The sequence below is a fragment of the Theropithecus gelada genome, chromosome 4 (assembly GCF_003255815.1).
Source record: "Theropithecus gelada isolate Dixy chromosome 4, Tgel_1.0, whole genome shotgun sequence".
NCBI classification, from domain to species: domain Eukaryota; kingdom Metazoa; phylum Chordata; class Mammalia; order Primates; family Cercopithecidae; genus Theropithecus; species Theropithecus gelada.
Window position 1 is genome coordinate 31,330,787 of NC_037671.1, and position 12,347 is coordinate 31,343,133.

General features: G+C 42.5%; 1 protein-coding gene and 1 non-coding gene across 3 annotated transcripts; both read left to right on the forward strand.

Annotated features, from left to right (window-relative positions):
* The first annotated feature begins 358 nt into the window (after positions 1-358).
* Positions 359-9,298, forward strand: GPX5 (glutathione peroxidase 5). 2 transcript variants are annotated; one of them, XM_025383594.1, is made up of 5 exons: positions 359-447; positions 3,690-3,843; positions 6,107-6,224; positions 6,648-6,747; positions 8,297-9,298. In XM_025383594.1, exons 1-5 carry the CDS (start codon positions 361-363, stop codon positions 8,501-8,503), a joined length of 666 nt encoding a protein of 221 aa, XP_025239379.1. In that variant the 5' UTR covers positions 359-360; the 3' UTR covers positions 8,504-9,298. The 2 variants fall into 2 exon arrangements, with proteins under 2 accessions (XP_025239379.1, XP_025239380.1); XM_025383595.1 differs by lacking the exon at positions 6,107-6,224.
* Positions 9,299-11,929: 2,631 nt separating this feature from the next.
* TRNAI-UAU lies at positions 11,930-12,023 on the forward strand. Its single transcript has 2 exons — positions 11,930-11,967; positions 11,988-12,023. It is a non-coding gene; the product is annotated as a tRNA-Ile (tRNA).
* Positions 12,024-12,347: the final 324 nt, after the last annotated feature.

The following is a 12,347-nucleotide window of genomic DNA, read 5'->3' on the forward strand; positions in this document are numbered from 1 at the left end:
TGCAGTGACTTTACTGGGAGGTTGCATCAGCATCTAGACACCTCCATACATTTAGGAAAAACAGACTGCAGTGTTTAAGGACCTCAGAGGGCTTGCCATCACCCATTTATAATTTTCCCAGAACTTGTGAGTCCCAGGTCCTCATTGCACTGGTGAGCGCTGAGTGCTCACGGGGGTGTGTGTGGGACAGGATGTGGTTTGAGTTCTGTGATCCTCACCCCGACCTCATGCGCCCAGAATCCTTGCAGCCCTGTGATTGGCCTGTGGGGGCTTGGGCTAAGTCCCTGCCAAGATACCAAAAGACTGCGGAGGTGGGCAAGGACCTCAGGCCCCCAGACTAGCAATCTACAAACACTAGTCATGACTACACAGTTAAGGGTCGTCCATCTGCTTCCCCTTCTCCTAGCCTGCTTTGTGCAAACAAGTCCCAAGCAGGAGACGATGAAGGTGAGTGAGCTCCAGAGAGGGCATGGTAGTTACTCTTCTGTCCTACTTCTAGACCCTGCCCTCCAGTCCTTCTTGTAAGACTCCAACTCCTGCTTTCTTCTTCTTTGCCTGTTCCCCTAAATCTCGCTTGTTTTCTCCTTGAATCTTCTTCACTCCTATGGATGGGTGTTCCTTGCGTTGAATATGACTAGGGAAGAAAGGGTCTCTATACTGTAGTCCTTTCTCCCTTTCTTCAGGTGGAGGCCCCCTGGAGACCTCTCCGGCCACATCAGTCTCTGCTTCAGAGCTGGGTCTGCGGCTGGGACAGCGATGGGCCTTACAGTAGGTGGGGACTGGGGTTTGGAGGAGAAGCTGAGTGGACTCATCTCAGACACAACTCAGCAAGAACCCCTTGAAGAGGAGGAAAAAACAAATGTGGAAGTTTTAAGGATGGATAAAGTCAGAGTTATCAGAGAAGCATAAAACATGAAAAAAAAAGAATCAGAGCCCTAAAACAACTGGATTTGGGGTCAGGCATCTTGGATTCTGGCCTCTGTTCTATGCGCAATTAATGGCTCGTTACCTTCTTGATAAGACACATGTGTCTGGCAGCAGAAGGGGCAGTTCAGGAAAGGATAATAATGAATGCGATTAACTTGGAGGCAAAAAATAATCATGAAGTTAGGTAAAGGCAAACTTTCATTTACATAATGGGTTACCACTTTTGGCTTTGGACAAATTAACCTCTGTTTTCTCATTGTAAATTTATGGGTAACGGTAACTACCTTGTGGGCAGGTGAACAACAATTTTATGCATATAATACATTCTACAAAATGCAGTTCTAATAAGATCTCCCCATCCCTCGCCTCTAAAATTAACTAGATAATTTCCTGGGTGAACTTCTATTTTGAGAATTGATATGGTTTTTATGTTACCTGTGGTGCTTAATTGAGTATGGAGACTCTGGGCTACAGAATTTGCTTAATAAAAGCTGCATTTAGAGATAATTGAGACGTGGCATATAGACTTCAATAAATTTGAAACAGCAGTCAATATCAGAAGTAAACTGGACTAAAAGGAGTCTTCGAACTGAGAGTCTCTCTAAGCTCTTGCATCCTGGTACCCAACACGACTGTGAGTAATTGTCATTGCAGTAGCAAAAGAAACAAAAAGGCAAATTCTTGCAAATGTTTAACTTGATACTAGGCAACATGAAGATAAGAATGGATACTTTCACACAATATTCTCTTTATAGATCCCTCAATTTTGCTAGTGCACATATATGTGTATAAATTTAGGGAAAGGCGTAAAAACCTGCATAGAAAAATATCTTTTTCCTCAAGAGTAAGAAGTGAGTAGCTACAACCTAGTATGCTAGTGATAAAATCAGCGGGATTACAGGATTCGAAAAGTTGTGTTTTGTTTTGCGTTACTCCTCTGAATGGGGGCAGATGGTGTTCAACCAAAATCCTTACTAGACTACTGCATTTCCAGGAAGTCTAGTTTAATCGTAGTTTAAGTCTGGACATTCCTTATTAGATAATGCCCTTCTTTCTTTTCTTCAGCCAGTTCCTTTCCACCTTCTTCTCACTGGATGGTTTGGAATATAGCTTCCTTTTCATATTCCTGTCATATATGTTTTGTATTCCATGAGCAGTTTGTGGCAGCTTCCCCAGTATAAGAAAAGGGATCAGCGTGTGCTGGTGAGTACTGTGGCATCAGTACACTTTGGGTACTGCATGAACCCTGTAAGGGTAGAGACAGAGGAGGAATAAGATGAGACCTGCCTTGTAGAGGAATTTAATAAAAGAACATGCGATGAGAATTTCAGGCAGGACTAATTTATGTTATGTGGAACTTAACAAATGTTGCGTGGAAGTCTGCTCAAATATTAATATGTTCATGAGATTTGAGAAGGAAGGGGATAGGCGGAACGGAGGATGAAGGTGGATATTAGACACCTGGAGCACAATGGGCTGAAGAGCTGGGTGAGTCGCGGGTTGGATGCTGCCGGACAGATTTCAGGGACTTACCTGCAGATGGACTTTAGGGTTCTCCATCTCTTTTCTTGAGAGCTACCAAAACCTGGGATTTCACAGTATTGGCTTACACGACCACCATATTAGTAGGAGAGTGACGAGAAAGTTATTCGAGGTGAAGATAATATTAGAATCTAGAATGTTAAACATCGAAGCTCACTTGGAGTTCTAGTAAGAATCTAGGTAAATATCTTCATTTTACTCATGGGGAAACTGAAGGCCTGGGATGGGAATTGCCCAGATTCACAGAGGAATTTAACAATGGAGCTGGCTTCTGATTCCCAGGACAGTGTTCTTTCTACTCTATGTGCTAATGAGTGGAGTAAGAGGTCAGAAGACCTGGGGAAAGAGAAGTAACTAAGTTATCCTAAAAACAGTTCAGCAATTTAAAACACGCCCTTCTCAGAGAGTCCAGGCAGGAGGCCTTCAATCCAGAGCCAAGGAGTAGCCTCTTTTACAGAAGCATGTAAGGCAAGCGTGCTTTTCTCTTCAGCCCCACTTACTTCCAGCTCCTACCATCCCAGCTTATGAATCAACACCCTTTTCCATTATCCATGCATTTCCTGGTATCTCACATCTTTCAAAATAATAGGAAACTTGATTCTTATGTGTGTGTGGTGCAGAGAGGGTACATAATAAGTGTGTATATGTATAGGGTACAGGAGATGTTTTGATACGGACATGCAATATGTTATAATCACATTATGGAAAATAGGGTATCCCTCCCCTCAAGCGTTTATCCTTTGTGCTATAAACAATCCAATTATATGCTTTCAGTTATTTAAAAATGCACAATTAAGTTATTATTGACTACAGTCACCCTGTTGTGCTATCAAATACTGGGTCTTATTCATTCTTTCTAACTATCTTATTTTGTATCCATTAATCATCCCAACCTCCCTCCCACCCTCCTAGTATCTTTCCCAGCCTCTGGGAACCACCCTTTTACTCTCTATCTCCATGAGTTCAATTGTTTTCATTTTTAGATCCCACAAATAAGTGAGAAAATGCAATGCTTGTCTTTCTCTGCCTGGCTTATGAGACTTGGTTTTTTATTTCCAAGTTACAAGAACCAAGTTTCAGTCTTGTCACTGATACTTTAGACAACTCTTGTTTTCTAGGTCTTGGTCAGAATGTACCTATTCTTTGACTTCTTTGAAAGATTACACAGATGCTAGGAATTGTTGTTACCAATATTATCACTTTAAAAAAAAATCTTCCAGATGGATTGTCACAAAGATGAGAAAGGCACCATCTATGACTATGAGGCCATCGCACTTAATAAAAACGAATATGTTCCCTTCAAGCAGTATGTGGGCAAGCACATCCTCTTCGTCAACGTGGCCACCTACTGTGGTCTGACAGCACAATATCCTGGTAAGAATTCATAGCTCTTTGGGACTAAATTTTCCAGCTGATTATATTCTAAATTATACTTGGAATTATAGTTTAATTCTAATTATGTACCAAAATAAATACTCATAAATCAAGTGACTTCATCCCCCATATCAGAAGTCAGCAAGTTCTGGCATACAGGCCAAATTTGGTCAGCCTGGCTTTGTTAACAAAGTTTTATTGGAATGCAGCCATCCCCGTTCATTTATACATCACCTATGGCTGCTTTCATGCTGTAAAATAGAGGTCAGTAGTTGTAGGAGTAGTGGTGATGGAAACCATATGGCCCACAAAGTCTGAAGTATTTCCTATCTGGCCCTTTACAGAAAAAATGTGCTAACCCCTTCCCCATGCCCTGCCTCTGCTTTTCCCTGAGATTTCCAGGGGAATCAATATGTACTTGAGAACTAGGAGCCTCTCAGAAGATTCCAGAAGTCTTCTTGATAAATACAGGACAGAAGACCCATGTTTTTGAGACTTTTGCAAGGTTTTACAGGTAACTTACAATGACAAGAAAAAGGAGTTTTATACCTGGAACTGCATTTGATTAGAGTGAGGGCTGGCAGATGAGGCTGTAATAGAAGCAAATACTCCCTCTCTAACCTCAACCCCTTTTTAGGATGTAGTTTTTCCTCCCTTTTTGTACATTATTCAGGGAAGAATTTTCTCATATTTTAGGGCACGTTGTTTAAAAATCAGTGAAAACAAACAGGATGGATTATACCAGAGACAAATGTACTTCTTATATTTGAAGTAATAAGACCTTCATTTTTTGTTTTTAATTATGTTTTGAATAAGTATTATATTCACAAGTCTCAAAGTTCAAAAGGAAAAAAAATTTGAACCAAAGGTTTCCACCTTCTTCCCCTCCCTTCAGTAGACCAATATTATCATGTTTACAGAATACATAGATATTCTTTTTTCTGCTTCTCCCTCCCAAGCTGATAACACACTATAAATACTATTTGCTGCCTTGATTTTTTAATTAATAAAATACATTTGAGTTCAGATCATTTCCTCATTCTTTCTTAAGACTGAATAATATTTATTGGAACATAATTTATTTTCCCAGTTTATAGGGACTTTAAGAATCGATTTATTCAGTTTCCACCCTGCAAATAACAGACAATGGAAGGATATAGGGAGGGGTACTGAGGAATCCTGTGAAAACAGGAAGGCAATCTCTGTTTTTTTTTTTTTTAAAGGACTAGAGGAGGTGCCAGTTGGCTGAGCTGAATCTGAGTGGGACTGGTTAGTGTTTGTCAAGGGACTAAAGGCATCTGGCTCAGAAAGGGTTAACAAAGAAGCTGATTATAAAAGTCTGAGCAGACAAGTTGGAGAATTTCCTGGTAGTGGACGAAGGCAGCTGAAGCTTGTGTTTCAGCATATCACTGAGGATTTTTAGGAAGAATGCATCTTCAGCATCATGAGGATTGTTGAAAAATGTTAGGATAGTTGACTTCAAATTTCTCTGGTTCTCTTTGTCTTTGTCAATTTTACTTCCACTCCACTCAGGGTGAGCCAGGCTGCACAGAGGAGAGGAGCTCAGTCCTCATTATCTGTGTCTTTTCCTTTAAAAAAGAAAGATTCAGGTCGGGCGCTGTGGCTCACGCCTGTAATCCCAGCACTTTGGGAGGTCGAGGCGGGCAGATCACGAGGTCAGGAGATCAAGACCATCCTGGCTAACATGATGAAACCCCGTCTCTACTAAAAATACAAAAAAAATTAGCTGGTCATGGTGGCATGCACCTGTAGTCCCAGCTACTCGGGAGTCTAAGGCAGGAGAATCGCTTGAACCCAGGAGACGGAGGTTGCAGTGAGCCGAGATCGCGCCACTGCACTCCAGCCCGGGCGACAGAATGAGACTCCGTCTCAAAACAAACAAACAAAAAAAATCACCTGTTGAGCTTTTGAGTAATAAAAATGACTAAGCCGCATTTCAAAGGAACAGAAAACTCTCTGAAATGGGACCTGGGCATCCCTATTTTTAGGGAAGGGCGTTCAGCTGATTCTGATGCGCTGCAGATATGGGAAACACGGCACCATAACAAAAGGCTTTTGAGTGCACGTCTGAAGATCCGGCCTCTAACTTCAGCTATGCCACTAACAACCTTTCTGATGTACAGCTGTTTCCCTCCCTGGGCCTCTGTTTCCTTCTCTGTAAAATGGGTAACCCCAGGGAAAGATCCCTGCACAAGGCAGAATCTCCACCCAGACTAATATGTTGTCCCTCCTCTAACCGCAGAACTAAATGCACTCCAGGAGGAGCTGAAGCCCTATGGTCTAGTTGTGCTGGGCTTTCCCTGCAACCAATTTGGAAAGCAAGAACCAGGAGATAACAAAGAGATTCTTCCTGGGCTCAAGTAAGTGTCTTCTTTAAATCCAATAGGAGGTGCCTGTGTACCTTTCCTCAGTCTCCAGAGGCCCTTCCAGCTCAGGAACTTCTGGGGAGGTTTGGATTAATAGGCTCAGGGGCATTGCAAGCAGCATTTAACTTCGGCCTACCCTGATAAGCGTCTGGCAGTTTCCAGAGACTCTTTCTCCATCCCTGGCTGAGACTTGGACTATGGAAGACAGAAGGGATGGAGGAAAAGAGACGGGTCATGGGATAGAGAGAGAATAAAGTGAGTCAGAGAGCCCAAAGCCAAAACATGACCGTATTCCTCCCTATGCACAATGATACTTTCCTCTTTCTCCCCTTTTTCATGATTTCGAATCCTAGTATCCCATTATAACCTTTACTTGCATATCCTGGAGCTTCCTGGGAACATTATGACTTGTTGCAGGTATGTCCGTCCAGGGGGAGGATTTGTACCTAATTTCCAGCTTTTTGAGAAAGGGGATGTGAATGGTGAAAAAGAACAGAAAGTCTTCAGCTTCTTGAAGGTGAGTAAATTCCTGGCATAAGCCGCCTCCTCTTTTCTAATATTCCTAGCATAGAGTTGGTGTGGCAGAAATGGATCCATGGGCTCTGGCCTAGAGGTAGGATTGGTCTTTTTGGAGAAAATCTCCAGATCAGCATTCCACATTCCACATGCTGATCTGGAGATTAATCTGTGAGTATCTGTGGGGCTCTAACTTGTGTGGTGAAGAGAGTTGTGTGGAATGGCAACTTTTACTAGGACCACCCTCTTTTGCTCGTTGACATTCATTCATTCATTCCAGGTACACTTGATGAATGCCTGCTATTTATAAAGCAATCTGAATAATAAGGATATAAAGATGAATAAGGCACAGTCTCTACCTTTGATGAGTTTATAGTGGAGAGAGAGTTAGAAACCATTAGCTATCTAGCTGGTTGTGGTGGTTCATGTTTGTAATCCCAGCACTTTGGAAGACTAAGGCAGGACAGGAGAATTGCTTGAGTCCAGAAGTTCAAGACCAGCCTGAGCAACATAGTGAGACTCTGTCTCTACAAAACAAATACAAAAATTCCTGGGTGTGGTGGCATGTGCCTGTAGTCTCAGCTACTCGGGAGGCTGAAGCCAGAGGATTGCTTGAGCTCAGGAGCTGGAGGCAGAAGTGAGCTATGATTGTGCCACTGCATTCCACACTAGGCAACCAAGCAAGACACTGTCTCAAAAAAACAAAAACAAAAAAAATAACAAACCAACAGGTATGATACAGGGTAGTAGGTACCTTTTATGAAAAACTGATTTTTAGACATAGAGAATGCCAGAGCTGAAAGAACCCTAAAGATTACCAAAGTGAATTGTTCCTAAATGCTGGACTGTGAACCAAGACTAGTCCATGTTAAGACTTTATATATCCTCAATAAGTTGAAGACAATAGAACAGTGTATCATGCCTCTGCACCCCAGCCTGGGGGACACGGCAAGACTTTGTCTCAAAAAAAAAAAAAAAAAAGAAAAGGAAAAAAAGGAACAGTGTAAGAAGCTTTTTTATGAACTCAACTCGTCTAACTTATAGGGCTTCCCTTTATTCACAAATTATGACCCACATGTAGTTTATTTTTCCAATGGTCTTTTTAAATTAAGTGATAAATGATGGTGTTTTAAAAATTTTTGTTTTTTGACAAAATATTAGTAATTCAGTGTTGGTCCCAAAAGATAATTATTGAAATATTAGTGGCCCATGGAACCCTAAGACCTGGAAAACCACATTCCAATCCAAGCTATTTACTTTGAAGAAAAGGAAACCAAAAGCATAAAAGGTAACATGTCTTATCCGTGGCAGCAAAATTTTGTGATAGGGTTATGGGGAGAAACTGAAAGAGAGCAGATTTTGCTATAATATCTATAATATTCTTGGTAGTTGGCATAGTGGTGATTCAAGAATCTATGGAGATTTTTAGGAATAACAGGAAGTTAAAATATCTAGGTATAGGAGGGGGTGGGTTACCCGTGGGTAAAAATAGCCTGGATCATCCAGGAGCAGAAATAACATTGTTTCTCTTTTCCATCTCTCTGCTTTAGCACTCCTGTCCTCATCCCTCTGAGATTTTGGGCACATTCAAATCTATATCCTGGGACCCTGTAAAAGTCCATGACATCCGCTGGAACTTTGAAAAGTTCCTGGTGGGGCCTGATGGAATCCCTGTCATGCGCTGGTCCCACCGGGCTACGGTCAGCTCAGTCAAGACAGACATCCTGGCGTACTTGAAGCAATTCAAAACCAAATAGGAAGGTGTAGTTAAGGGCAGGAGCAATCCTACTTCTACTTCTCACCTAATGACTTGCTCCCCCTCTCCCCGCAAAAAAGGAATATCTATCTTCTCACCACACTCTTTTCCTGCATGGGCTCCACCTGAGCAAATCACCTCCACATACTGCCAGAATTCCCACTCTCCACAAACTAGATTTATATTTGGAAGGATACTGCTCTTTTGCCTCTCAAGAGTATGTGGGTGAAGACTGAAAAAAATGGAAACCTAAAATCCCCAGACCTCTGTTACAGGTTGAATCATTCGTATCCACCAGAGGGAAATCATCCTTCCACGACAATGGTTCAGTCGGCCATCACATCCTGAAGAAGAACATTCCTAGACGTTCTGACGCTTCCATCTCTCTCCACCCTAGAGGTGTAGAAATAGCAACGGGGTCATAGTCACACAGTTTAGGTTCCACTTCATAACATTTTTTGTCTCCTAGGACAAACATGTATCATCAGTTTCCAACTGTTTGGGCTCAGTTTTCATCCATGACACCTCCCCCCACCAGCCATTCTCCTGTGGGAGCAAGAACATTGCTTCACAAGAAGAGAGGGCATCTCCATGCTGGTGGGACCCAGAACCTGTCTCTGGCCCTAAAAAAGTTTTCCTTATTGTCTGATCTTTAATGCATTCAGGTTACAGCACCTGGACAGGAATGCCCTTTATCTTTTGAAGGATGGGATTTCCCATCTCAACCCTGGATCTCAACCCTCAGCTTCAGAATGAGCCCTGCCACTGTCTCCAATAAAATGTTTTCTGCAGCATCGACGATCTCTATGGTGGTTTTAAAATCCCGTCTGGTCCTTGAACTCATTTTATCTCCCTCCTCCTTCTTACTCTGTCACAAATGATGTATTGCCCACATGACCTGAGCCCCCCCAGACAGAAAGATTTACATTTGGAAGGTTGTCTCCCGATACCTCTCAGTTGTCATTCCTCTTCAGAAATTGCCTCAACCTAAGTCTGTCCCCTTTCCAGGGCAGCCTGTATCTAGTTACTGGTCCCCGAGAGGCATAGAGGCCAAACCCTGACTGCTCAACTTAGCACAACTTTGAAGGGCCGTACTAGCTCTAGACATGCACAAGGGGTAGGCCGGTGGCATTTTGTGCTTGCACTGCACCCTGATTTTTCCCTCTGACAAATTCTGCTTCTCTTCTTTGCCACCCTCCCAACCCTCCATGCTGATTCTCAGTTAGTGCCCTAGTAAACTTTCTGAACGCAAATATCCATCTTAGAGTCTACTTTCTAGGAAATCCAACCAGTAATTGTTGGTACCAAATATGATCTGAGAAAGAAGATGCTGAGAGGAGGTTTTTGAAGTTGAATTATTCACCGTCTGGTTGACAATGAGGAGATGGGTGGAGCACAAACAACCACCGGCACAAGTAGCAGTGCGGTTGTCAAAACTTTCGCCAAACCTGAACTTGTATGGTAAACTGGCGGAAGAATACGCACTAGCAGACATGAAGTTTCAGGTGCTTAAGAAACATGAGGGGAATGGTAATTATAACAATAGAATTGGATGGTCGTTGCCAGAGGAAATAGATGTTTTGGAGAGCGATAATTAAAGACTGAGGATGATATATTATTAAATTAAGGCTAATTGTGAAAGTGTGTCTCCATGGGATGTATAAAGGACCTCTCCTATCTGCAACTTAAGAGCACCAAAATCTAAAGTTCAGGCTCAAGACTTAATCATAGGAATAGTATGTAAAACTCTAAAAGAAGTTAGCTTCCAGCTAGGCATAGTGGTTCACGTCTGTAATCCCAGCACTTTCGGAGGCAGAGGCAGGAGGATCTCTTGGGTCCAGCAGTTCAAAATCAGCCTGGGTAACACAGGGAAAGCCCATCTCTGCAAAATAAAAAACATAGCCAGGCATAGCGGCACACACCCATGATCCCAGTTGCTAGGGAGGCTGAGGTAGGAAGACCACTTGGGCCTAGAAGTCAAGGCTGCTGCAGTGAGCTGAGGCTCAACATGGAGACCTCTGGTTTGAGGTATTAGAATATCCAAATCCCCAAAATTTCCAGGACCCTCAAAACTTTTAAAAGTGGCCCACCCCTTCTTATTGAGGGTTAGCATATCCTTCTCACTTGAAAACAATGCGGATGACTCTGGCCAAATATTATGTGCCTCTGCTCCCACTCAGAATCTGCCTCATATCGAACTAGGTTCTCAGAGTACCTGAAGAAGGGGAGTGCAACGTCAAGTTAGATAAGGAGACTTCACTGATATGGGAGCGCTCTCCCTGAATACAGAATTTTTACCCTCTGTCAAGAACCCAACACACTGTTCGGATGGCTCCTACTCAGAAAAAAGGAAAAGTGTCTCTCTCTCAATGTGGTGGAAACACCAGAACTGTTTCAGCAGGTGGTAGAAATAGGGGATCAAAAGTTCAGAAAAGTGGGTGGGTTCAAGTGATTTACCATGCAGTGCTGGGAACTCCACTAGATAAATGTACATCACCGGAAGGCCAAAGGACATTCAGTTTGAAAAAACAAAAAAGGAATGTGCTGGTGAGAGGGGCCATTTTGTTATGTTGTTCAATTACTTTAACAAAAATTTTAAAAACATTTAATCTTTCTCTGTTGAACCTTCATAGAAAAAGCCTGACATGAAATATAACAAATGTAAACAATGGATTTCTCAAGATATGAGACTTTGGCAAATTTTTAAATAATTATATTACTGTTTTTCTGTATTTACTTAGCCTGCGTTGCATCTATACGTCGAAAACAGTGATTTTTGTAAAGGAAATACTCGCTCTCTGAGTGTTTCCCAGCAGCAAAGCATTTTAACATTAGATTTAAAATCAGCGAGTGTCTGGATGGGAGTGGGAGGCTGGCATTTCATTTAAAGTAGCAAATAGTGTAGCCGAACGCAGAGTGGAGAGACAGGAACTAGAATGTGGAAGATGGATAGCCCGCGGGATTCCGAAACAATGGAAAATGCGCTCGCTGGTTTTGTGCAGGCGGAATACGTACTTTTTGGTGGAAACTTCGCTCGGAAGGTAGTGATTGACACGTCCATTTTACATGCAGCCATCTTAGCTTCCTGCTGCTTTTGGTGAACCGATGTGACTTTCATTCAAATGTTTTTAAATTATTGTCTGACTTTAGAGAAGCTGTGGGAAAATCTGAGCAGAAATTCAAGGTACCGGTGAAGGCAACCCTGAGTCCCCAGGGCATCTCTGAGTTGGGAGGAAAAGGGCTCCGGATCAGCTAATTCCGGGGTTCCCTTGATTGTTGCTTTTAATCCCATTCGTGGAAGTCCCGTATTAGAAGGTGCCTAAAACTCATATTATTTAATACCTTAAAAAACAATGTTTAAAGAGTTCATCTTCAATCTGTAACAGCGTCTTCTCTTATACCTTTCCAAATCCATATTATCTCCGTGGCTCCAGTGGCGCAATCGGTTAGCGCGCGGTACTTATAAGACAGTGCACCTGTGAGCTATGCCGAGGTTGTGAGTTCAAGCCTCACCTGGAGCAGTTTTACTATTCTCTGACCTGTAGAAATCCGAAAATGGGGATCGCTTATTGCATCTGCGATTCCTTTCAGCGATGTATGTACCGTTGTGATTTAGACTGTACTCAGAACCCTCGTGTGATTTGATTTAAAATTCCCTGCTTAAGGTCATGCGTGATAAATGTCGTCACACGGTCCTTTTTGATGCTTGCCTTTGTCCAATACTTCGGGAACAAGTATGTGACAGTCGCTAAAACAGCTCTTCACAGTATTCATTTCAATAAGAAACTGACCGGGCATGGTGGCTTACGCCTGTAATCACAGCACTTTGAGAGGCAGAGGAGAGC

Coding starts and splice junctions, on each gene's coding strand:
- GPX5 (XM_025383594.1), top strand. CDS start 361: ATGACTACACAGTTAAGGGTCGTCCATCTGCTTCCCCTTCTCCTAGCC. Junction 448..3,689: donor CCAAGCAGGAGACGATGAAG/GTGAGTGAGCTC, acceptor AAAATCTTCCAG/ATGGATTGTCACAAAGATGA. Junction 3,844..6,106: donor TCTGACAGCACAATATCCTG/GTAAGAATTCAT, acceptor CTCTAACCGCAG/AACTAAATGCACTCCAGGAG.